At 39.6% G+C, this 26710-nt stretch overlaps 2 protein-coding genes across 2 annotated transcripts in view; both read left to right on the top strand.

Moving 5' to 3' along the window:
- The window catches only part of C1QTNF7 (C1q and TNF related 7), a 149874-nt gene extending 139431 nt beyond the window's left edge, over positions 1–10443 (top strand). Inside the window, exon 2 of the mRNA XM_044062585.1 lies at positions 8125–10443. Coding sequence (XP_043918520.1) covers positions 8125–8759 — 635 coding nt within the window. The 3' untranslated portion in view covers positions 8760–10443. The remainder of the gene's footprint in view (positions 1–8124) is intronic.
- The window catches only part of BOD1L1 (biorientation of chromosomes in cell division 1 like 1), a 2284811-nt gene that overhangs the window by 1608451 nt on the left and 649650 nt on the right, over positions 1–26710 (top strand). The gene's annotated exons all lie outside the window — the stretch shown is intronic.

The following is a 26710-nucleotide window of genomic DNA, read 5'->3' as shown; positions in this document are numbered from 1 at the left end:
TATTAGCTGATTGTATAAGTAGTCAACAAATGGTACTAATTGTGCTTCGCTCTCACCAAATGCATTGGCAACAATCAGTCAAACTAAACTCATTTATCTATTTATGAAATTACATTTTTTCCCAGGAATGTCCAACTGAGTCTCAAGAGCCCATTTTCAGCAGAGGCCTGGAGAGTAAAGCTCTAGTTTGCACAGCTAAGTTACAAAACACCTTGGTAAGATGCATAATCAGTTATTTACTGTGTTAGAAATAAAGAGAAAATACAAATTTTAGAGTGAGAAGAGGAAAAAAGACAATTTTAGTTTGAGGCATAATATTTACAGTTTTAATAGGTGTAATTAATTATCTAAGACAGTAAAAGTGATATTTGGAAAGTATTAATTATAGTTTATAGCTATAGAGCAATGAGAAGAAGAGAGGGTAGGATAGACTGAGCAATGAAAGGTTAGTGAGGCTAGTGACTCATAGTTGTGATAAGGAATGATATATTTCAGCCAGGAGAGGGGCAATAATAATTTAGCTTGACCATTTTATTATGTTTAACAAAAAGTCAAAATAATGTGCGCAGACACTTCATAAACAGGTTCAAGCATGAAACAATGGAGATATTACTTAAAAAATATTTTTTTTATATATGGCAATCTTTTCATCAGTAGAATAAATTCTCAGAGAAAGAAAACACTTTGTGATAAAAAATGACGTCTGAGTAGAGATGTCTTTTAGTATGAAAAACAATCACAATAAATTATATCTAGTTTTATACAATGACTGGCTATTAACATTCCAAAATGTGCATGCTGATTGGTCAGCCCAACCAGCATGCCCTTTGTAAATAGAGCATATACCAATGGAAAAATGTCTGGTCACCCGGACTTTTTTCCATTAATATATGCTATTAAAATTTCACTTTTCTTTCATTTTTTATTTTAAAAAATAACACAAAAAACATAGACTTAAAATGAACAAGAGAGATGGGACAGATAAAAATACAAGGATAATCAGGTATGTTATACAAAACTAGAAGTTGTACCTGAATATCCTTATATTTTCTCTCTCCATCTCTCCCGTTCATTTAAAATCTCTGGATTTTGTTGTTTTAATTTAAAAAAAAAACAACAGAGGTCTTCCTTTCTTCACTGCTTCCTTGACACAGCACTAATATACTGTATAACCATAGGAACTTAAGTCACATATGTCATGATAGGAGGTACTGCCAGCCATGCCAGGAGAAGTAGAGCAGTGGATGCGTAACATATGCCAGCACAGCTAGCTGGAATTTTGTAAATGATTATATGTGATTTGTATATCAAACTGATTTGTGCAGATGCTTGTGCTGAACATGTATTTGTGAGGTTTGCTTGTATTAAATATGCATCAACCATGTGTCCTGCTGGAAAGAAAAGAAATGTACATGCATTATTGTAACTGTTTAAATGTATATATTGTAACAGAGGATACTGGAAGAGAAGGAGTTAACTCAGACTTCAAAAATAGTAAAGAAATTAAATACTGGGCCATAAAGATGTTATCTCACAGTTTTGAATATAGCCAGAGATGCAATCTCTTTTAGAAGTATGTGATATTGGCTCCTGTAGGAAGAAGGGAAGTGTCTTATGGTTTTATGACATCCAGCAGCTGCACCAGATCTGAGCAATGCTCATGTGTGTATATTATTGACATGTAGGTGCTACATCCTGGCAGCTTATTGTGTTGATGATAGCATGGGAACCAGAAGTCAGATGACCAGATGTATGTAATGTCATGCTATACAGAAATAATGTTTTAATATTAGATGAGACTGAATTCTCAGGAGCAGTCTGTTCTTGGAACCTGATGAAAAAAGAAGAACACTCAACAACTTCATCTTGCCTTGTGCTAGCAAGTGACCAGGGATAGTAATTGTATACATCAGTTAGGAAAATATAGTGAGAACAGTTAAGTATTGTTTTTCTGTAACTGTGGGAAACTTTCCAGCTGTGTTATTTTCAGTATTTCCTGTTACTGAAACTCTGTGTTTACTGTAAATAGATATTTAGTATTTTCATGTAGTTGTATTATTTATTATTAAATATATTTAAACTTCTCATTGTGGCTGGCCCTTTTAGAAAAATATTTATGTTTTGAGAATATTTTCATATATTTATTTGGTAATAACTGGCTATTCCTGAAGCCTTGCAGTTTGGTCCACGTTACCATTTGTATTAATATTAATTTTACTAAAAAATTATTGGATAGCATTTTAAGAGCCTTATAGTAAGTGACTGGTGGCAGTGAAACTATCTTATAGTCTGGACAGAAGGTGGTATAGCTAGTATATCTGTGCCAAATTCACAATTCACAGGTTTGTGTGTGTGTGTGTGTGTGTGTGTGTGTGTGTGTGTGTGTGTGTGTGTGTGTGTGTGTGTGTGTGTGTGCGTGCGAGTAAAAATTAAATCTCAAAGAGTGTGTGTATCAACTACTTGGAGCAGGGGCACAAAGCACTGGTTTCACAGAGCGGATGCTGGAGAACTTGACTTGGATACTCGGCTAAAGACCTAACTCTACAGCTGTGCCAGTGAGAAGCCTTACTGCAGACCTAGGGAGAAACAGAGAGAAACCCCGACCCTGGGCTGAGTGTGTTCCCTGTGTGCTCTTAAGGGAAATTGTGGTTGATGCAGAGAGGTCTGCATCTGGAAGTACTGAGTATATCCATTTGTATTCCAAGTGAACATCCCTCTCCAGTGTTAATAATGAGGATTCGGGCTCCTTGATTACTGGCCCAGAGTGGGGATGTCACATACTGGGGGCAGTGGTGGGATATTAAAGTTCTGTAGCCTGTAAGCAGTTGTCACTAAAGGTGTGCATTCCCTCAGCAGCCACATGGTAAACATTCAGACTTTCATATCACAACGGTTTTATTTATTTATTTTTGTTAGTTTAGTCAGGCAAAGCAGGCAAAGATGTCATCAGAGGATTATGGCAAGCTGACAAACAACCAGTTGGCCAAGGTGTGTGAAGCCAAATGATTGGTGCATCTAAAGAGGATTTCAGCCTAAGTCACAGTTCAGACCAGCAACCAGGAAGTCAACCAGTCTGGTGATGGGAATTTGCAGCCCTCAGAAACAGGACAGTTCACCTTTTCCTCAGAGGACTTAAAAATCCATCTGGAGTTAAAGAGACTTGAACTGGAGGCCAAACATATGGAATTACAATCAGCAGGGAGACTGCAGCAGGAAAAACAGATGGAATTAGAATCAGCAGAGAGACTGTGGCATTTGAAAGCTAAAGAAAGTGAGGGACTGCCGCATCTGAAAATGAGAAGCATCATCAACATGAGAGGGAGATGCTGACTCTTTGTCAGGATCATGGTAATGGGGAAGGGAATAACCAAACCCCAGAAGTAACAAAGGTCAGTAAATTTCTTCCACAATTTACAGAGGATGACGATTTTGATAGTTTTATTAACATATTTGAAAGAGAATGCAAACAGTATAATGTTGACCAATGGCTCTGGATACAGTTCCTGACCCCCCTTACTGCATGGTAAAGCTGTAATTGCTGTTTCTAAATTGTCTGATATTAATCATTTAAGCTATGAAAAAGTAAAGAAATGTTTACTTGAATGCTTTAAATTAACATCTGAAGCTTACAGAAAAAAGTTTTGTGAGCATAGATGCAAATCAGATAAAAGTGTGTGATTATATTGCTGTCTTAAGCACTTATTTTCATAGAGGGGTGAGTGGGGATCAGGTCACCATTTTTGAAGAGTTGACAGATCGTTTGGTGAGAGAACAAGCCCTTAGCACTTTGCCTGAGGATATGAGAATCTGGTTGGCAGACCGAGAATGTAACTCTGTGGATAAGCTGGGGAAAAAGGGGGATCTCTACTTAGCAAGCAGGGTACCCCTGCACAGGAAGGGGATACCCAGTGCTGCATGTGAATATAAGGGAACCCATAATGGGCAGCCTAAAACACCCCAACAGAGTCAACCAGTAAGGATACGCCAGTAGTTCAGGTGCATGGCCAGGATCAAGGGTTAAATGTTTTAAATGTGACCAGTGGGGCCATGTATTATATAGATGCCCACGGAGGCAAGGTGGGGAACATAAGGTGAGGGAACCAGCAAATGGCAATAACAGTATGCCAGTGGTAGGTTGTCTGGAGACAACAGGGGTATCAAACTACCAAACTATCACAAGAGGTTATATCCTATTTTAGTGGAAGGAAAATAGGCCACTGCTAAGAGAGACACCACCTTTGACATTACCATTGTGAAGCCTGAAGTAGTTAAAGAGCAACAGTACTTTCTTGAGCAGTCCACTCCAGTCAGAGCTTCAGAAGGGACTTCATTCCAAATGCCTTTGGCCAGGGTTCACCTTGACTGGAAGGGTGGAAAAGGAAGCAAACAAGTAGGTGTGTTTGAGGATATCCATGCAAATGTCCTGATAGGAAATCTTTTTGATAATGCAGTACCTTGTGTAGAAGCAGTTGCACACAGTCAGGCTTGGAGACAGGCATGTGGGTCTGGTAGCCTGAGGGGGACCCAGACAGATACCACACCTGAAGCCAGGACTGGAGGTGTGGCTATTTCAAGGAGGGAGCCACCCTGTAGCAGTGATCCTAAAGGTGAGACACAGCTGCTGGTAGGTATGGATGTTCCCTTGGACAGAGTGACTGCAAGGGCAGAGGTGAATGATAGTACCCAAGCTGACAGTGAGGCACCACTGTCAGAGCATACCAGAATTCCTGTAGAAAGGGAGTCTGAGACAGGTTCAGCTCTCAGACTCTATACTAAGATGCTTGAGGGAGATAGCTAGAGAAGCACCTGATTCTCAAGGAAAAGGGAAGTTTGTCTACTGGAACAAAGGGTTACTGTATAGAGACTGGACCCTTGAGGGAGGGCTAGAGGTTTAGGTAATACAGCTGTTGGTAGTGCCTACAGCCTACCATCTGGCACTTCTAGCCATATTCCATGACATTTCTTTTGCAGGTCATATGTGCATAAAGCATACCAAGAGACATATTATGTAGAACATTTATTGGCTTGGGATTGCAAGGGATGTAACAGAGTACTGCAGGACCTGTGAGCAGTGCCAGAAAGTAGGCAAGGCAGGACACAAGGTCAAAGCTCCTTTGATGCCTTTAATGTGATTCAGCAGCCATTTCAGGGGATAGCTATGGATGTTGTGAGGCCTCTGAGAACCCCAAGCTCCACAGGAAAGCAGTATATCCTAGTAGTAGTTGATTATGCTACCAGATATGCTAAGGAGGTGGCTCTGTCCTCCATCAAAGCAGAGAAGGTGGCAAATGCTTTGTTAGAGATTTTCAGCAGGGTAGGTTTCCCAAGAGACATACTGACTGACAGAGGTTCCATTTTCATGTCAGGCCTGCTGGCTTGTCTGGGGAAGCACTGTTGGGTGAAGCACCTAAAGAAACCCCCCTACCATCCCCAGACTAATGGTGTTGTGGAGAGGTTAAACTCTACACTAAAATCCATTCTATGGGCATTTGTAGACCCGTTTAAGAGAGAGTGAGACAAATATTTTCCCTATCTGCTGTTTGCTTACAGAGAGGTACCCCAGGTATTCATAGATTTTTCACCCTTTGAGTTGCTGTTTGGACATAGGGTGAGTGGGCCTTTAGATTTGATTCTTGATGAGTGAGAGGGTAAGTGTGAATCTCAAAAGGAGTCTGTGTTGGCATATCCTCAGGGCAAGGCTTAGGGAGCTCATCGGCTTGTCCCAAGAGAACTTAGCAGGAGCCCAACAACAGAAAAAGGACTGGTATGACAGGAATGCTCAAGCCAGAGAGTATGCTGTGGGACAGCAGGTTATGGTTGTCATTCCTGTCAGACACAATAAGCTTCAGGCATCTTGAGAAGGGCCCTTCAAAGTGGTAAGGAAGGTCAGTGATGTGAACTATATGGTAGAACTGCTAGGCAGGATGCAGGGGTACAAATTGTACCATGTTAACATGATGAAACCTGGCCCACATGCTAAGTATTTGCAGTAGGAGGCAGAAGGTGTCTGAGTGGGATCTATGGCTACAGTGAGCAGCCAGTAAAATGCCAAGTTACTATGGTGGAGCCTAGGGTTGCAAGCATATGATATGACAGTGCAACACTGTAGTGGGGTCAGCAATGTCAAGGCAGATGGGATCTCAAGACAGAGTATGGGATAATCTATTCGGGCTCATTCCTCTCAAGTAATGTTTTTCAAGGGTCCCTTGAAAAGCTAGCTTGAGTCTTCATAGGGGAGAGAGATGTGAAGATAGGATGTACTGCCAGCCATGCCAGGAGAAGCAGAACAGTGGATATGTAACACATACCAGTACAGCCAGCTGGAATTTTGTAAATAATTATATGTCATTTGTATATCAAATTGATTTGTACAGATGCTTGTGCTGAAACTGTATTTGTGATGTTTGCTTGTGGTAAAAATGTAGCAATAGTGTGCCCTGCTGGAAAGAAAATAAAAGTACATGCATTATTGTAACTGGTTAAAGTATATATTGTAACAGAGGATACTGGAAGAGAAGAGGTTAATCTCAAACTTCAAAAATAGTAAAGAAATTAAATACTGGACCTAGGCAATAAAGATGTTGTCTCACAGTTTTGAATATATCCAGAGACGCATTGTCTGTAAAAAGTATGGTTTATTAGCTCCTATTGGAAGAAGGGAAGGGAAGTATTTTATGGTTTTATGACTTACAGCAGCTGTACCAGATCTGAGCAGTGTTCTTGTGTGTGTATTATTGACATGTAGATGCTAAAATCCTGGCAGCTTCTAGCAATGGTGATAGCATGGGAACCAGGAGTCAGATGACCAGATTTATGTGATGTCATTCTGTACAGAAATAATGTCTTAATATTAGAAGAGACTGACATCTCATGAGCAGTCTGTTCTTGGAATCTGACAAAGGAGGAAGACCACTCACCCACTTCATCTTGTCTTGTGCTAGTAAGTGACCAGGGATAGTAATTCTCTAAATCAGCTAGGAAAATATAGTAGAGTATTGTTTTTTTTTTTCTGTAACTGTGTGAATCTTGCCAGCTGTGTTATTTTCAATATTTACAGTGACTGAAACTTTGGTGTGTACTTTAAATAGATATTTAGTATTTCCATGTTCTTTTATTATTTATTAAATATATTTAAACTTCTCAATGTGGCTGATCCTTTTAGAAAAATATTTAAGTTTTGAGAGTATTTGCATAAATTTATTTGGTTATAACTGGCCACTCCCGAAGCCTTCCTGTTTGGTCAACATTACCATTTGTATTAATATTAATTTTACTCAAGTATAATTGAATATTCTTTTAACAGCCTTATAGTAACTGACTGGTGGCATTGAAACAACCTTATCATCTGGACAGAAGGTGACATAACTAGTAAATCTGTGCCAGTCTTTCCCATGTATGTGTGTGTGAAAATTAAATCTCAAAGAGTGTGTGTGTCAGCTACTTGGAGCAGGGACACAGAGCACTGATTTCACAGAGAGGGTGCTAGAGGACTTGGCTTGGACACTCGGCTGAGGACCTAACCCTACAGCTGTGCCAGTGGGAAGCCTTATTGGGACCTGGGGAGAGACAGAGATAAACCCCAACTTTGGGATGAGTGTGTTCCCCGTGTGCTCTTAAGGGAAATTGTGCTTGATGCAGAGAGGTCTGCATCTGGAAATACTGAGTGTATCCATTTGTACTCCAAGTGAACGTCCTTCTCCAGTGTCAGTGGTGAGGATTCAGGCTCCTTGATTACTGGCTCAGAGTGGGGACATCAGACCATACACATGTGCAGTATATCAGAAAGCCCCAGGATGCCAGGGAAAATGCAGAAGAGCACCATGGGGCCATTATACAAGGACATTATTTAAGAAAAGTAAGCAACATTTTTCTTAAATAATGTCATTGTATAATAGCAATAACCCATGGCTGGGTTAATGCTATATTAAAATATAACAGAGCATGATATTGTCATTATTAAAGTACCTTAAACTTTTAAATTAAATTTATGTTTTATTTTTGGTTAATTCAGATTATCTGACACTGATTTTGTTTCCATAGGAGTTCTTTATATTACTCAGTACTTTTATATGAGTATTATGTGTTAGTAAATATTGTAACTAATTTGTATTATTTTATTTTTAGGTATAAAAGGGAAGACAGGATCTGCTGGACAAAGAGGAATGCAAGGAGACCAAGGCCATTCTGGTAAGAAAGGCCCTGAAGGGTTAAAAGGGGAAAAGGGAGGAACAGGTCCAGTTGGCCCACCTGGGTCGAAGGGAAACAAAGGACAAAGAGGAGAAAGAGGCCAACCTGGGGTCTGTAAGTGTGGCAGCATTATACTAAAGTCAGCCTTTTCAGCAGGTATAACCACAAGCTATCCCAGAGAAAGATCACCTATAGTGTTCAACAAAGTCCTTTTTAATGAAGGAGGCCATTATAATGCCAACACAGGAAAGTTTGTCTGTGGTATTCCAGGAATTTATTACTTCTCCTATGATATTACCTTGGCAAACAAGCATCTTGCTATTTCACTGGTACATAATGGACAGTATCGGATAAAGACTTTTGATGCCAATACTGGAAACCATGATGTTGCTTCTGGATCCACAGTTATGTACCTGACTACAAACGATGAGGTATGGTTAGAAATATTTTATCCAGATCAGAATGGTTTGTTTTCTGATCCAACATGGGCAGACAGTCTATTTTCTGGATTCCTATTGTATGCTGACACAGAATATCTAAATGCTCTATCTGAAAATGAGGATCAGGAATAAAAATTATCTGTATCTGGGAATGGCCAGGAATGAATGATACTATTGTCAAGCAGAATGATACTGAAGCAAATCACCTGTCGGAATGCAGATATTCAAGTACAAATTCAGCTGCATGTGGGACTGTACCCAGATTTGTTAAAAAAGTTGTTGCATTCAAGACTTAGCTTACACAAAAGAAGCTTTCAGACATATGAGTACTATAAGATGATGTCAGAAACAAAGGCAGAAAAGACTCTGAAAACAATTAGTGCTGTCTGTAAATATAGTTTGTTAACTACCCCTAGAAGACCTTGTGCTTTTATCACAAAGTTTGATTTTTTTTTAATTTGTGTTTCTTTCTTAACTATGTACTGTAAACTATATACACAGGCACAAATTTTGCTCAAATCAACTAAATCAAAAATGAGCTGCAAGTTCAATTTAATAGAGAATATTTGTGGATATAACTTATTATTATTATATATTGTTAAATTCAAATATACAGAATATACATAGAAGGTCAGTGTATAATACTATATTATTCTATTCTGGCAAACCATTAAACAAATTTGTTATTGCATCCATTATGTATAAGAATTATAAATTAATGCACTTACTGGTGTGTATTATTGTATTTGTTTAAAAGTGGGTTTTACCATATAAAGTATGAATGACTGACAAAATTATTTCTGTTCATTTCACAGTTCCATGTATAACAAGGTAAAAATCTCAGCCAAACAAAAAAAAGCTTTGATATTATTATTTAATTAAGAAGATAACAGAACATTTTGGGTCACCATTATCACTGTCATAACTGTTATTATTATTATTATTATTATTATTATTTTTGTTTAATTTCATTTTACTTTTGTAGCTCTACATTTAATTGACCATATTAGGCTACACTCAGAGACATAATCATTCCCCATTAAAAGCAAAGAAGTGATACCATTTCAGAATCAGTTTAATCAGAATGTGCAGATTCTAAATTACTTGTAAGCCTGAAAATTAATGAGCATACTGGAAAATAATACAAATTAAATTATTCCTCTATCACTCAGTCTTCCCACAGCTCTTCCATTCCGCTCACCAACTTCATCTTTAATCTTTACCCCCATTTCAGCTTTCTACACGTACTTCTTATTTTTAATAGTCACCCAGGCATCTCAGGCTTCTCTTTTTTCAGCACTAGATGCACACCTTACTGGCTTGATCTAACTTATTCCCCTTTCTCTTATACCTGCCTAACTCCTTTATCCTACCGGAAATGAATGTATTTCTTCACGTTGCATCATTCAATTGTTCTCGGAGTTTTTCCTTTGACTCTATTCCATTTCAGCTAATCAAATGTTTGCCCATCCTCTTTACCACAAACAATCAGTGAAGAAGTTTCCACATACAGTTTGCTTTTCCATTATCTGGTCTTTTAACTGTTATGCATGCAATTGCATATTCAGTCAGTGAATTATTAAGTTAGATTGGCTAACTATTGTCAACAGATTGTAAGACTAGAGCTCTTAGTTTGTATTATTGCTGAAAATAAAGTTCTTGTATTGACAGCTGGAGCTTTTCCCTCCAGCCCACTACTGTAAATGGAGCCCTCTCAGGGGGGTCTACCATTTAACAAAGTAAAATAAATGAATGTGATCATTCCTGTTCTTGTAAGAATGTATTTTAGAAAAGAAAACGAAGTGGATACAAGTAATATAACCCCTTTCTTAGAGGCTCATAGTTCATGTTCATGTTAATTTGTCATGTGTTCTTGAGACAAAATGTATATTTATGATATGCATTTTTAATCGACAAGCAGTGTCATAGCATGCATCTTCACTATTTAAAGCTGATTCATATTTTGCAGAAAGCAGGTAAATGGTATGTATTTCTTATATCCAGGGTGGATGCACTTAAAACAAGTTGCATACTCTAAAACAAAAGAAGAAAATAGCAGAGTCCAGTAGAGTCCAGGATGGACCTAAACTAGAGACAATGTTCAGATTATATTCCTAAAATACTATCCATTTGAGCAAAATAGTAGATCCCTGTAACAGAAATGACATGATCATCACTGACACAAGCATTTAGAAACAATGAAACTATGGGATTTCTGCACACGTGGTGCAAGGAGATCCTATGAGAAATATAGGTCAGATGGGACAGTTGTTGTTTCAACTCCAAACTGTTTTCAAGAAAAAAAGCAATGCTTTCTTTATGCAAGCTTATTATTCAACATATAATGTGATTGGCTAGTACATCACAGGCAGTCAGTTCTTTGCATATTGGGCAAAACATCTCACCAATTAAAAAGCTGAATTATTTAACATAGCACATTGACCCCATCATTAGCATTGCTCTCACCCACCACTTATTTAACATTTGTTTACTGGGAAAGTCTGACTTGGAACAAAGCCAATTTTCAGCAGAGGCCTGGGGAGAAATGTTCCAGATATATGTCTTTGTAACGTGGGAGGAAACCGGAGCACCCAGAGAAAACCCACACGAACGCAGGGAGGACATGCAGACTCCGCACAGAAGGCACTCCAGCCAAGAATCGAACTGGAGAACCTCTTGCTGTGAGGTGACAATGCTACCTCTGCACCAGTGCACCAACCGATTTGGCTCTTCAATGTGGCTCCCAGATAGGGTACTCCCCGTGTAGTGTATAAATGCCGTTTCTTTGAGTGCTCAGGTTTTTAATGTGTGTTCTGCTTTGATCCCACATTTCAAATACATGCTATAAGTGAATTGGTGGTCCTACAAATTTTCCATATGGCATGTATGAGTGAGTGAGTGAGTGAGTGAGTGAGTGAGTGAGTGAGTGAGTGAGTGAGTGAGTGAGTGAGTGAGTGAGTAAATGGGTTGGTGAGTGAGTGAATGGGTTGGTGAGTGAGTGAATGAGTGATTGAGTGACTGAGTGTTGTGTGTATGTCCTGTGATAGGCAAATGACCTATGCAGTGTTAGTTTCTCTGCCTTGCAGGTGCTGAACACTGGAAAAGACTGTGGCTCCCCCTATAAAGTTTCAACAGATACAGAGGATATCACTCAATGGATGACTGAATATATTACTCACAATCATAAAATGTTCACAGCCATCATGAGAGGGAGGTTTTCAATTAATATTAATATTTGTGGCTACTATGGAGGTCTCTATCTGAACGCAGCTCATACTCTATGGTACTTGCCATTCAGGTACATCTTCAAAGAGGTGCATACCTTTAAATAAAAATGGTCTTACAATACCTGTGTCCTACCAGCTTATTTCATAGGTTCATAGGTGTGTACTAGGCTAACGGCCCTGGAGCCTATATAAGCCTAGCCTAAGAATATTCCCAGGCATCTTACTGCCGGACATTAATTCCCTGTGTCCCTATCAAGTAAGGCCATTGAAGTGATCCCGGGGTGAATTTCCTATTACCCATCCACTTGTCAAGATTTTTCTTGAAGAGGGCTAGTGAGGTGCTCTGCTTGATGTGAATGGGGAGTTTATTCCAGAGTATGGGAAGTCTCTGTCCCTCCAGCAGGTTCTGTTTATTGTGGTGATGAGGTTAAGGTCCTTAGAGCATGTGGCATGGAGGGACTGAGATTTTTTCATATGAAGCATGTCTAACAACACTGGGTCAGACATGGCTTAGTAGGTCAAGCAGAAATCGCCTCTAAGGAGGCGATATGAAACTGAGTATAGCTCAAGTTTTTTTAGTCTTTCTTTATAGGGCATGTTTAAGTCCTAAGATCTTCTTTGTGAGGAACTTTTTGGCCTCTCCAGTTGCTGAAGGTGTCTAGTGAGGTACATGCCGAATGGGGCGTTGTACTCTATAATATGTCTGAGGATTACAATGAGGCAACCAGGCCTTTGTCTGAAAAATTCAAACAGCATATATTCTTCAAACAGAAGGATTTATCCAAGTAACAACAAGCCCAGTCTGTGTAAAATTCACAACTCACAGTTCATTTATTTGAGTGATATAAAAACGGTAAGCGCTTTCGCTAGATAGCTTCCTCAGACCTTCAAGAACAAACGCACCTTTCCTTTCCTTATATACTACCTTCAAATATTTCAAAATGTGTCATTACCAATCAGAACACTTCTTACATGGTCATGTGTCCAATTTAAATATTTATACAAAAATGCAAAAATAAAAGCAAAGGTAAAAATGCAGAAGTAAAATGATAAAAGCACAGGAACGACTTGCTCAATATAAAATGTATAAAAGTTATACAGCACAAATATAACACATATAACATGCACTAATTTATACAGAAATAAAATAATAAATGCACAGCAACAGCTTGATCAAAACACAATTCAAAAATACAATTCAAGAACACATTTCAAGAATACAGTTCAAAATATATAGGGGTTATGCAGCACAGTTATAACACATATAACCTGCACTGATTTATAATATAGCCATAATACAACCATATAAGTCAGAAATCAAATAATTTGAGTTTCTGACTTCACTTTTTCATCTTCCTATTCTTTAGGTAAGGTTTAATAGGAGCTCTTTCATTAAGTCCTCTTCCTTTTTCTGCTCTAAAGGCTATTATCTATCGTGCCTCTCTATTTTCAGTAAAATGTCTGATGTCACCTTCTCTAATGCTTGGTACAATAACCTCTATAACTCTGAATTTAAATTTATGTGTCTCCCCTTCTTGCATAACATGTTTGGACAGAGCATTATGCTCACTTTTAGTACGAATATTGTAAAGACGTTCCCTTATACGATCTTTAAAAACTCTGTTGGTTTTACCAACATAAAATGAGTGGCAACATTCGCAATCTGCTAAGTAGACCACATGTGATGTCAAGCAAGTAGCTGCTGAAATAAATGTAAATTCTTGACCTGTATCTGGATGTACAAAGTTATTACTGGTATTAATATATGAACAAAAATTACATTTACCACAGGGCTGAGTACTGTATTCTTTATCTTTATGTGTTTCTGCATTTTTTTCCATGACAAAGCAGTCTTTTTAAATTCTTCTTATTTTTATACGAGAAACTGGGTTTTGTGCCTAGCAGACTATTTATATCAGAGTCCACTGTAAGTATGGACCAATTCTTCATAAACACATCCCTCAGCTCTTTGTTATCACATGTATAAAACAAAGGAATTTTCAATTGTTTATTTACTGAGGTATTGACAGACTCTACAGTGTTTTTCTGTTGCTGTCCATAGTATGGTTGGGCCCTACTATCCTAAGACTAGTGACATCACTTAAATTTCTCTTAATTTCATTGGTGTGATAGCCCCCCTTTGTCAGCCACTTTTCTAAGCCAACAATTTCATTCTTGAAGCCTTCTTCTGTGGAGTTTAGCCTTGAGGCTCTCATCCCTTGTCCTTTTATTAAGTTTCTAAAGACATAGTTTGGGTGCATACTTTGTCTAGATAATAAAGAATTCCTATGACAGGGTTTTCTAAATACCCCTGTGTTTATACAACCATTATGTAGTCTTTCTATATATAGATCGAGGTATTCCACTCTTTGACTGGATGAGGCCATGGTAAATCTTAGACATTCAGTTAAGGTGTTAATCTGATTCTTAAAAATTAGTAACTGTGCCTGAGTTCCTGTCCAAATTAGGAAGAGGTCGTCCACGAAACGATGGTAAAACATAACATATTGCATGTACATATCATTCTTAAAAAAGACAGTGTATTCCCAGTGTGCTTAAAACATGTTGGCATAGCTACTGGCACATGATGTGCCCATAGCTACGCCATCACACTGGACATACATCTCCCCGTCTTAGGTGAAGATGTTATTCTCGAGTATAATCTTGAGGAAATGACATATAAGATCTATTTGTATCAAACTATAGTCACTATTCATAACCAGATATTCATGTATATATTGTATGCCCAACTCATTTGGTATGATAGTAAATAATGATTGTACGTCTAATGTGACAAAGATGGTTTCTCCTTCAGTTCTCTCTAAATTCATATTGTCATATAAATCAATGAGAAATTGTTTAGTGCCTCTTGAAACTATTTTATTTTTGTCAATGACTGGGCGTAGATGTTTTTCTACAAACAAAGAGAGTGGCTCTGTAGCCCATCCTGCACCTGCCACTATAGGTCTCGTTGGAGGTTTTTTGCTATGTTTGTGTACTTTAGGTAAGCCCTGTATTATTGGGATCAAAGGATTCTCTACTCTTAAATATTCTCCATTAATAACACCACTTCTTAAATCATCCAGTAAAGTGGCAGAAATAGAGTCCATCACTTGATGAACATAATCTATAGGAACTAACTTGTAAAACTTTTCATCACTTAGCATTTCTCTCATGAGTGCAATATATTGTTTTGTGTCTAAAATGACAATTGGACTGCCTTTATCAGCCGGTCTGATAGTGATTTCTGAGTTACTTTGTAGCCTTTTGAGTGCTTCTCTCTATATAATTCAGATTGTTCTTATTTATAATTGCTTTTGATTTCTTTTTTTACCATAGAACTTGTATAGTTCTTCTGTTAACTTAAAATATGCATCCACCAAAGGGTGGTTGTTAGGATCATATGTACTCAGTTTCTTGAACATCATCCTATGCTCATTAGAGTCACTTCCAAACTCTAAATACAGCATAACATTTCTGCAAAATATTTTTAAATCTAAAATGGTGTCAGCTAAGGTACTATCATGACTTGGAATAAAAGTTAAACCTTTTTCAAGGACATTAATCTCATCAGCAGTTAATTTATAGCTGGAGATGTTCCAAATCAATGACTCTCCATTCTGCCCCACATTTTCTTGATTGTTTGGTTGGCATTCCTGTCTCCAGAAAATTTCCTTTCCTGGCGGCCTCGGCTCATCGACCTGGGCTTCCTCATACCTCTGTCTGTATTGATAGGCAGGGGAAAAAGGGGGCATTATTGAGTGATCCTACAGTATTCTCATTTACATTCAATGTGGTGGTCTTAGGTCTAACTACCCTTTCTTGCTCATTTAATAAAGCATTATTTACTTTTACTACAGGATATAAATTCCTGTTATGGATATTATCATTCACTTTATCATTTCAATCAGCATTACTTTCAATACCAATACATTCATTGACAACAGAACATGCATTTATGTTGGGCATAGCAGCTTCACTAGGCTCCATGTTCATTTGTACAACTGCTGTATCAGTAACATCATGTGTACTATCCTGATACTCTGAACGTGGCCTATTCTTGGGCCACATAAAGACATGTCCATTTTTAAAATCAGTTAAGTCTCTAGTGATTTTAACCTTTTTCTGCTGTATTATTTTACGCTCATATACAGCAACACTGTCCAACATGCTTTCAATTAAAGGATTAGCAACAGTCTCAGAATATTTACTAAAAATGCCTTTCTGTTTGTCTTGTAAGCTCTCTTTCGGCCTCTCCTCTTCAGGTTGAAAGAAATCAATTAACAGTCTCATATAACTTGCGCTTACCTCTAAGTTGATTTTTTTGCCAGCGTGCAAGTAATTCAGGATATTATGACTCCTGAGCTGGCATATTAAACACTCATAGTCCACGAGGAACAATTTTCCTCACTAGACAAGTTTCAAAATGATGACATTGTGCTTGTAAATGTTTTAATTTAAAAAAAGTCTTGGTCTTGTTCCAGCCCTTCGACTGCCTGTTGTAGCTGTTCAGCCTCTAATGAGGGACGAGTAGAGGGATTATGACTTCTTTTTTCCTGGATGAGAAACCTTTTGTAATGAGGTGTGCCATGTAGAAGGACTTTCTGATGACAGTGGCAACATGGTTGTCAACGGAGAGGTTGCTATCTACCTGTGTCCCCAGATCTCTAATCACACCATCAAAGTTAAGTGGGCTACCATCGATGTGGTAGCTTGTGGGCACCGTGTTCTTCCTGAAGAGAATGATGATGCACTTTTTAGCATTGAGATTAAGGCCATGGCTCTGGCACTAGTCATTGGTCTCTGTGAGGCCCTCTTGTAGAATGTCTACATCAGCTTGAGAATCAGTAATAGCTCCCAGTTTGCAGTCATCCATGAATTTAGTTAACCAGAGTCCCTTTGTGTTGGCTTGAACTTCAGAGAAGTAGATGCCAAACAGGAGAGGACCCAGGACTGAACCCTGTGGGACTTCACTTGTTACTGCCCAGTAGTCAGATTTGGAGTCTGCTACTTTCACTGTGTGGGCTCTGTCAGTAAGCCAGTTGGCAAACTATCTTATGACATAGGGGTTTATGCCTAGGTTAGTGAGTCTATCAATGATTCCTGAGTGGGGCATGGTGTTAAAGGCCTTGGCAAGATTGAGGTAGGCTGTGTAGACTACGTTGCCTTCATCCACTACTCTGGTGACAGATTCAAAAAAGTCTATCAGGTTCAGCAGGCATGATCTACCCTTCACAAAACCAAACTGCGTGTGGTCCAGAGTTTGAAGGTTCCATATGTCCCTATTTATAAGTTCCATAATGATGCACTCCATGGCCTTACATATCAGGCTCGTCAGACTAATGGGGCGGTAGTTTCCAGGGTCAGTAGTTGCTCCCCCTTTATGGAGTGGAATGACTGTAGCAGTGCACCATTCGGTGGGAACAAAGCCTGAGGTGAGGCAGTGATTGAACAGGGCACTCAGGTGTGGTGCCAGTTCACTTTATAATTCATGTAGAACACAGCCAGGTATATTATCTGGTCCCATGGAAGCTGTATTCTTGGCTTTGGACAGTGTGGTATCTACTAGTGCAGCCGTGATATTAGGGATTTGGCATTCCTCAGGTACTGGGATGGGCCCTTTAGGGGGTGAAGTGGGGGTAAAGTTTGCACTGAATCTGTCGGCCAAGATATTGGCAATATCACTTGGTGCAGTATAAGTGGTGCCATTGTGCAATAACTCAGAGCAAATCTGTGAAATGTTATTCAGATTCTTGATATAACTAAAGAATGCCTTGTGGTTATCTTTAGTATCGGTAGCAATTTTGTTTTCATAACATTGCGGTGGTGGTGCTGCAGTAGCGTTTTTGCCTCAAAGTTAGACGTTGCCCGTTCGATTCTCAGTTAGAGTATCTTCTGTGTGATGACATGCGTAAATGGGCGTTCCTTCGTTGAAGGTTGTGCGTTAGGCCTGGCAAGCCAGCACGTAAAAATCTACTGCCAATCATTAGCGGACCGGAGTTCCGCTGTGGCGACCCCTAACCGGGAAAAGCCGAAAGACACAAACAAACAAACAAACTATCTTTAGAAGATTTGATGAGGGACCTCGGTTTTTTGCTGAGGTTAACAAGGGAGGTTTTCCAGTGTTGGGACTTGACCCTTTTCTGCACCAGTTTTTTTCCTTCTGTTGTAGAGTTTGTTAATGGCAGGGCACCACCAGATTGGTTTTTGAGGAGAGCATCTTGGCTCTGTTTTGTATGGCCTGTTCCATGCATTTGTGTATATGCTCATACAGTGCATTGGTGTATCATTCAGCAGCCATGCACCCATTCTCCATTTGCATGGGTGACGTGAAGTTTGCCACTTCTGTTTTAAGAAGCTCAAAATTGGCTTTGGAGAAGTTCTTCATGGTGGTTTTCTTTGTGAGGGGTGAGGGTGGGGATGTGGATATCCATGGTGATTAACTTGTGGTCAGATCTAACCAGGGAGAAGTTGATTGCTGGTGTAGAGCAACGGTCCCCCATGTTTGTAATGACCAGGTCAAGGATGTTTCTACCTCTGGTGGGGGTAAGAATGAGTTGGTCCAGGGTGTTGGAATTAATAAATTCCAGAAAACATTGGAAAAATGAGTTGGTACATGAGTAATTTTCCCAGTTGATGGAGGGGTAGTTAAAGTCTCCCAGTATAAGAGTATTAGGTTGAACCTTAATATTTTCCAGAGTGTTCAGAAATGTGGAGTGGGAGTCTTGGGACATTGTGGGGGGATCTATATCAGGCTACAACCTGGATTGCAATTTTATCCAGTGTTAGATGTACCTGAAGTATCTCTGATGTGTTATGTTGGGCAACTAGTCTGGAGGTGTGCGTATCTTTTATGAAGATGGATACACCTTTAGGGCTTCAGTCCACACCTCGTTTAGTGCTTTGGTCCAGATTTAGGGGCCAAAAGGTGTGATATGCATTGTAGCCCTGTAGCACTGGTTGCTCTCCGGATCCTTGAACCAGGTCTCTGTTACTGAACAGATGTCGATGTTCTCCAGTTTAAGGAGTGACTTGAGTGAGTGCATTTTGAGATTTAGACTTCTAGCAGTAAGTAGCAAAACCCACAGGTTGCTTTTGCTTGTAGTTGTTACGGTGGTAAATTTGTCTTCAGGGAATTGCCTAAAAAAGGCACTATGGGGTGGCAAAAGCCTTGGCTAGTATCTGGAATCACAGGTGCAGGCCATCTCTGGCAAAGCATTGAGGTCTGTTGATTATGTCATCCAGGTAGACAGATACTGGATCACCTTTGAATGACACCAGAAACTTATACAATTGTTGAAGTCAATCATTTTCTGCTTGCACTGTGGTATCATTCTGGGCGACGATAGGATGCTACTCAGTAAATATCTACTAAGAAAACATACATGCACTTTAATTTTATACATATTTTTCAGACAGAAATAAAAGTTGTAGCATCTATAAAAGGATTTGCTCTATAAAACACATGGTGATTGTTTTGCAGGCCTGCAAGCACATAAACTGGGGAGGGTGCACTGCTGTGTTACTGTACACGTCCTTTGTTTATTACTCTAATTTTTTTTGGAAAAACAAAAAAGCAAAGCAAGAAGTAAAAACTCAAGTAAAATCTGTAAAGAAGTAATAACTAGGAGAGAAAAATATAAGTTTTCTGAGAGATACTTACATGTATTCCTTTTTTACCCCCACTAATATCTTATTCTTCAAGTTTTTTAATGCTGTTCCCTGCAAGTGTTATGCTCACATTTTACTTCCTGTTGCTTTCAGCCAACAGTTCATCTGCTGTCTTCACATTCACTGCTGCTGGATTTAGAACTCATTCTGTTTGTTAAGAGTAGATGTAGATATATATGTCTCTGCTGGGAATGGAGGTTAGGGAATGGCATGGCAGAGTTTGTTTTACATAGTAGTCAGGACATGCAGTGATATGTGAGATACATCTAACACTGGATAAAATTGCAATCCAGGTTGTAGCCTGATATAGATCCCCCACAATGTCCCAAGACTCCCACTCCACATTTCTGAACACTCTGGAAAATATTAAGGTTCAACCTAATACTCTTATACTGGGAGACTTTAACTACCCCTCCATCAACTGGGAAAATTACTCATGTACCAACTCATTTTTCCAATGTTTTCACTGCATGTCAGTGGGTTGGGAGGGTGGCATAATGGTGAAGGTGTTTGCCGTACAAACACAAGGTGCAGGGTTTGAGTCTCACAAGGGATAATTGGCTAGGCTTAAAATAGCTCGCAAGGGCAGTTAGCTTAGTACTAACCTATGACAGGTTATTGTGATATAGAGATAGCACTTAGCACAAAGAATTAAGACTTGGAGTTGTTAATGAGTTGTTTCTTGTAGCCCAGAGTATAAGAAATGATTCCTCCTACTCCATTTCATTTGCCTGAGATGTGAATCTGAGCAAGTCACTTAACCAAATACTGCACCTCTAGCATCCCTGAAAAGGGACACTTGTTTCCAGTGGACATACAGGTTTAACAAATATATAAAATAAAATAAAAAATATTATTTTTATGTATCTTTTGCAGGCTATGTTATTCCCATTAGCTTTTCATTGATTCATAAGTGTATACTAGGTTAATGACCACTAGGGCCCTTATAAGCCACTAGGGCCCTTATAAGCCTAGTCATGTAATTCAAATGTGACCAATAAAATTGATTTATGTAGGGGATGATTTACTAACAGGTCTATATTACATGATCGAATGATCACAATTGCGAACACTCTAAAGAGCGAACAGGCAGCACACCAAAGTGCTTTTGTGGGATCGCAGTACCGTGAAGAATGGAATATTTGCCCTTTCCTCATTGTAGTGCGATCTCGGAGTTGGTATATATATTTAGCTGTGGCTGTGGGGGGGTGCAGCCCCCCACAATAATGGTTTGGATATGCTGCCTTTTTGCTCTTTAGAGCGCTCGCAATTGTGATCATTCGATCACGTAATATAGACCCTTTACTAACTGCCTCTGTCCATCAGAGATATAGGCACCAAACCAGGGGTGAATTTCCAATTACTCATCCATTGGTTGAAGTTCCATGAGTTAGGGAGGAACTCTGTTTCACATGGATGGAAGCCCATTCCAGTAAATGGGAATTCTCTGAGAAACATTTCTGTCTCTCTAACATATCCTATTTTAAAAGCAAAATTTAGGATTTTTGATCTAGTAGATCTGATGCTGTTTGTTTTGTGGATGTGCAAAAGATTCATTAAAACAGGATCCAGGGATGCCTTGTGCCAGGCAAAGATTACCTCTCAGAAGTCTGTATGACACCAAGTAAAGAGACAAGGCTTTGAGGTGATCAGAGAAGGGAATTGTGTTTACTCCCTGTATTCTTTTAATAAGGAAGCTCTGTGGAAGTTCCAGTTGTATGTGACTGGACAGGAACATAATGAAGGGGCATTATATTCTATGATGGTTCTGTTGAGGGTGAAATACAGTAGTACAATAACATCTCTGGACCTCGATGCCATGCCCTTACCTACAATCAAGCAACATAAGAGCATTTATATAGATGCATGGAATCAGGAATACCCAACAGGACTAAATCATCCTCCACAAAGAAGGGTAAACCTGTCTGGTGGACATAATAAATAAACTCTATAACAAAAGGAAAAAAAATTGCTGTCCAAGATCAAGAAGGAGCAGATGCCCAATTGGAAGCAAAGTCTCCTTAGCCTGAACAAGCAAATAAGAGCACTAGTGAAATCCTCCAAAGCAAACTTCGAGCCAAAATTGGCCACATCTACTAGAGACAATAATAAGGCCTTCATCACATAGGTCTGCAACCTCAGAGGAAGCACCCAGATCTGTTCAGAACTGGTGGTCAAGGAGACCATATATACAAATGCTGTAGATATAGCAAACTTGCTGGCTGACAGATTCAGTGAAAACTTTCATGCCTCTGTCCCCCCATCAGTAAATCAGGACATCCCCAGTACCTGCCCCCTTCCCCTTATATCTAGGGAACATGTCATCACTGGTCTCTCAAAGGCAAAAAATATCGTCTCCATGGTAACCGATAATATACCAGGCTGCATCCTATGTGAACATGCAGGAACTTGCAGCACCATTAGGCATCCTATTCAACCAAAGCCTGATTACTGGCTTTGTCCCAGCTGAGTGGAGGACAGCCACTGTCATTCCTTTACACAAAGGTGGAGCATCCACCAATCCAGGAAGTTATAAACCCATCAGCCTAACTAGCCTAATCTGCAAGGACATGGAATGAATTATCATGGACCTCATTAACAAGGATATTGGCAACCTCCAAATACTCGATCCCACACAGTTTGGCATTGACAAGGGGAGGTAATGTCTGCTAAATTTGGTCAACTTCTTTGAGACAGTCACCAAAGCCATGGATGAGGGGAAGACGGTGAACAGCACCTACCTTGACCTGGCCAAAGCCTTTGACACTATTCCTCACTCGGGCATAATAGATAAACTCTCTCAACTAGGCATCAATCTGTATGTTACCAGATGGGTACCAAATTGGCTCACTGTTAGAACCCACCTAGTCAAAATAGGGAACTCCACCTCAAGCAGTAGACCTGTAACAAGCAGCACACCCCAGAGTCTGGTCTTTGGGCCTCTGTTATTTGGGATATACTTTTCTGAGCTGCAGGCCAAAACCAGTGGGCTATGACTGACCAAGTTTGCAAATGATTGCAAGCTGAGTGCTGCCATCAATTCCCCTAGTGATGTACAGATCCTCCAAGAGGGTCTCAGACAAATGACTGGTGACAGAAACATGGCCTTGAGATGAATACCAAAAAAATGCATCATCATCTCCTTTGGGGAGAGTGACATCCCCACAAATTATCACATTAATAACAATGTCCTAAGCACGCAATCAGTCGTGAGGGATCTCAGCACCCAGGCTGATTATAACCTGACTATTGACCACCATGTTGCTTCCGTTGTACCGAAAGCCTTCTACATCGCTCACCTCATAAGTATGGGTATCTCATCCAGGGACAAGGAGGTCATAACATCCCTGTATTCCTCCCTTATAAGGCCCACTATTGAGTACAATACCCCTTTCAGCATGTACCTCGCAAAGCACATGCAGCAGCTGGAGAGACCACAGAGGTTCCTTACCTGGAGAATCCAGGGCCTCAAACATCTACCATACATAGATAGGCTAAAAGCCCTATCCCTCTACTCAGGTTCATACAGACTTCTCAGTGATGACCTCTGTCTGGCATACAAGGCGATCATGAACCCCACCTTGATGGGACTGCTGCATATCCGCAAGATGGGCTCCACTTGAGTAACTCACATATGAGGCCTCAACCTGATCAGTGACATCAACAGGACTTGTTGGCAGGACAGATTTGTATCCCAGAGACTCCCCCATCTATGGAATAGACTCCCTCTTCACATCAAGCAGAGAACCTCTTTACCCCTTTGGATGGGAAACAGAAAGTATACCCCTGGGATTCCACCCGTGTCCCTGCTGGACAGGGGCATCAGGTGCTGACTTGTCTAAACATGGGCTAAACTCTTGGCTAGGCTTATAAGGGCCTCAGGGCCAATAGCCTAGTAACCTCCTATGATCCTATGATCCTATGCTACATTAGACACATGTTGGTCAAAGGCTAGGTTACTATCTACACAAGTTTCCAGATCCCTGACTAGTGAATTAACTTTTAGGGGTGTTTTATTGATGACATAGTTACCTGGGGAAGAAGAAAATGCTGCAAATAGTATGTGAATAAATTTAATGTTTGCTAAGATAGTCTAATTTGTTTACAAAATACTTCAAACTTAATAGTTTCTGTGTTTAATGTGATTTATAAAATCCAGTTTAAGACCTAGAACTTAAGAATACTCCCATTATAAAAATAGTTTCTGCTGAAATATTTGCCATTTATTCTTCTGTAGTAACTTCTGTGGCTACAGAGATACAAACATTTGTTTGAAATGTGAGGGCATAATTTAATTCTATCATAATTTGATTATATAAAAAGCATAGGCTCCACCCATTGGAAGCTATAGTGCAAATGTCACTTGGAGGGAATGAGTTCATAGAAGCAAGAAAACGTGCTACTTGAAAATCATATACTAACAAATGAAAAATGTTTTCTAGTTAGTGTCAACAAAAAACAACCAGCACCCATTCAGAGCTAGTGTTTCTCTGGGTTTACATCATTTGATTTACTCATAGCTCTCAACCTGCCATGTCCAAAATGAGGAACACTCGCCTTCATAATGTGGAACAAATGGGCAAAATGTGGAACACATACTAATGGCTTACTAACAACTTCAACTGGGAAGGTCATAGGATGGTTAAAATATGCTGGTTTTACTTACAGAGAAGATCTTTTAATGAATTGATATGATTAATTTCTATTTACCATGAATTTCATTAAAAAAAAATTCCTAATACTGAATGTGTGACAGACTATTTCAATGTGGAACTTTGAGGGACTTTGAGGAACATGAACTTTTTAAGACCCCCAAATGAGGTACTTTCCTCGTAATGAGGTACTCTTGAGAGGTATGGATTTACTATCCTATGGCTTTGTCTTAGTCCTCTAACAAGGTCCATTTGTCAACGATTTCTGCATGTCGGTCCATGGATCCCCTCTTTCAATGCAGTCTCATGTGAAAATGTTTCTGAAAGAAGTATTGCACAAGAAGCTTCATAGAAAACAAGTGGTTTCTATTTGGGATCTTAACTTTGTATAGAAAACGAACTCTTGCTCCACCTGAACCAGCTCATCAGGCTGACTTGAGGTTCTTTACATGGAAAACAGATTAACTTATTGTTCTGTCTTCTGCAAGAAGAGTTGCAAACTCTTATGGTGGGTCAACCTTATCTCATTTTATTTCACAAGGATATGGTTTCTTTGGGAACTAATCCTACTTTCATGCCTAAAGCAGTATCCAAATTTACTTTCATCTATGCTATCCTTGTCTTCTTTCCAGAGCCTAAAAAGAAGGGAGGTGGATTATTTCATATCTTGAATGTCCATGGACAACTCAGGTGCTATCTTGGCAGAACAAAATGTTCAGATCATTTGTTCATTTCTTCTGAAGGTAAGTAGAAAGGTCAAACAGTGTCAAAACAGACTGTTTCTTAATGGTTGTCTCATGCTATTGTTTTTTGTTACTCCCACCACAACAAAACTATTCCAAGCAGGAACAAGGCTCATTCTATGAGAGCCGTGGCTTATTCTGTGGCTTTTTGGAAAGGAATAGATTCTAGAAGCTTTCCTGGTCCTCTGTGTATACGTTTACAAAGCACTACAAACTAGATTCCTTCTCCTGGCCTAGGACAGACTTTGCTACAACAATTCTCAGGGGGTTCCTGGGTCCTCATCCTTCTTCCTCCCAGTCTGTTTAAGCTATGGTAATCTAGCCATATAGCTCAGGCTACTACAGCAGTGATTAAATAAAGAACATAGTACAGTTGTGTAAGTAAATTTACCATAACAGTAGATGTTCAGATGAGTACTGCTGCAGTAGCTCCACCCCCCTTGTTTTTTATGTTTTAGCAAGGGTGTAGACATTCATTATTTATTTTATTATATTCCTATCATTGTCCTACTTAGGGCTTTAGCCTCCCTCTCTCTTATTAGCATTACAACTCTGAAGGGCTTGGCACTCAAATCTGTATTTTAGTCTGTTCAGTTCAAGCCAAATAACAGATTGGTTGTGTGTAAGGTGCCCTGAAACTTTGGAAGGTGGCCATCCATTATGTCCTTGGCAGGACATAACCCACAAGGAAGTAGTGATCATCCTAGCATCTACTGTTAAGGTAAGTTTACTTACACAACTGTACTATATAATCATGGTATTCTGACCACCAAAAACTATGATTAGTGGGTGACCTCATGAAATAGAAGCATAAGGATGGTGTAGTAGTACAGCGGTGGCATTGTCACCTCACAGCAATAGGTTCTCCGGTTCGATTCCCGGCTGGGATGCCTTTTGTGTGGAGTCTGCATGTCCTCCCTGCATTCGTGTGGGTTTCCTCCAGGTGCTCTGGTTTCCTCCCACGTTTCAAAGACATGCATCTGGAGCATTTCTACCTGGGCCTCCACTGAAAATTGGCTTTGTTCCAAGTCAGACTTTCCCAGTAAACAAATGTTAAATAAATAATGTGCCTCAGATGACCCATGTTCAATTAGTGGCATGGGCTCTGGAGGGATTAGAGTTGAAAGATAGGTATGAGTTGCCAATGTTGGCTTACCTATCCTGGAGGATGGGAGGAAGGGTGGCAGTCTATGCTCATTGCAATATGCGGAATAACAGGCTGTCCACCTATATACTATATGAGCAGTGAAGCACTCAGCCTGGAGGTTTTGCATGTGCAAAAGTGGGTATGTATCTCCAGATAGCAGTAATTGTGAGCTGCCTCAAGGGGATGAATGTTAGGGCACACTGCTACACCAGCATCCTCAGTCTCCTCACCAGCCCTGGATGGGGTCAGGCTGAGCCCAGGGGAAGCTAAGATGGGTCCAATTGATTCAGAGCATGAAGAGCCAGTGGCAGATGAAAGTCAGCTGTGGGAAGGAAAAAAAACACAATGGCTAACTTCTCATTTTCTATTTGTGTCTAGTGTGCTTCAGCATCAGACAAAGCACTTGATCCATTAGAAAAAGTGTAGACTGTGCTAAGTCCTTGCTGGTAAGCAACTACATGCAGAGTAGTAGGTTGTGAGTCATCATAAAACATCTCTTAACATCTTGAAAATTTACTACTCACAGAGACTGAGAATGCAGAGTCGCATGACATTCCATCCAATGTGCATTAGTTCCCTTAATGAGATATGCCTGTTCTACATCTCTGCACATCTGAAACTCGTTCTCAGTTGACCAAAGCCA

Source organism: Protopterus annectens, chromosome 2.part1 (assembly GCF_019279795.1).
Source record: "Protopterus annectens isolate FY-2018-M chromosome 2.part1, PAN1.0, whole genome shotgun sequence".
Taxonomy (NCBI): domain Eukaryota; kingdom Metazoa; phylum Chordata; order Ceratodontiformes; family Protopteridae; genus Protopterus; species Protopterus annectens.
Note: the sequence above shows the minus strand (reverse complement) of the source record. Positions and strands in the feature narration are given on the sequence as shown.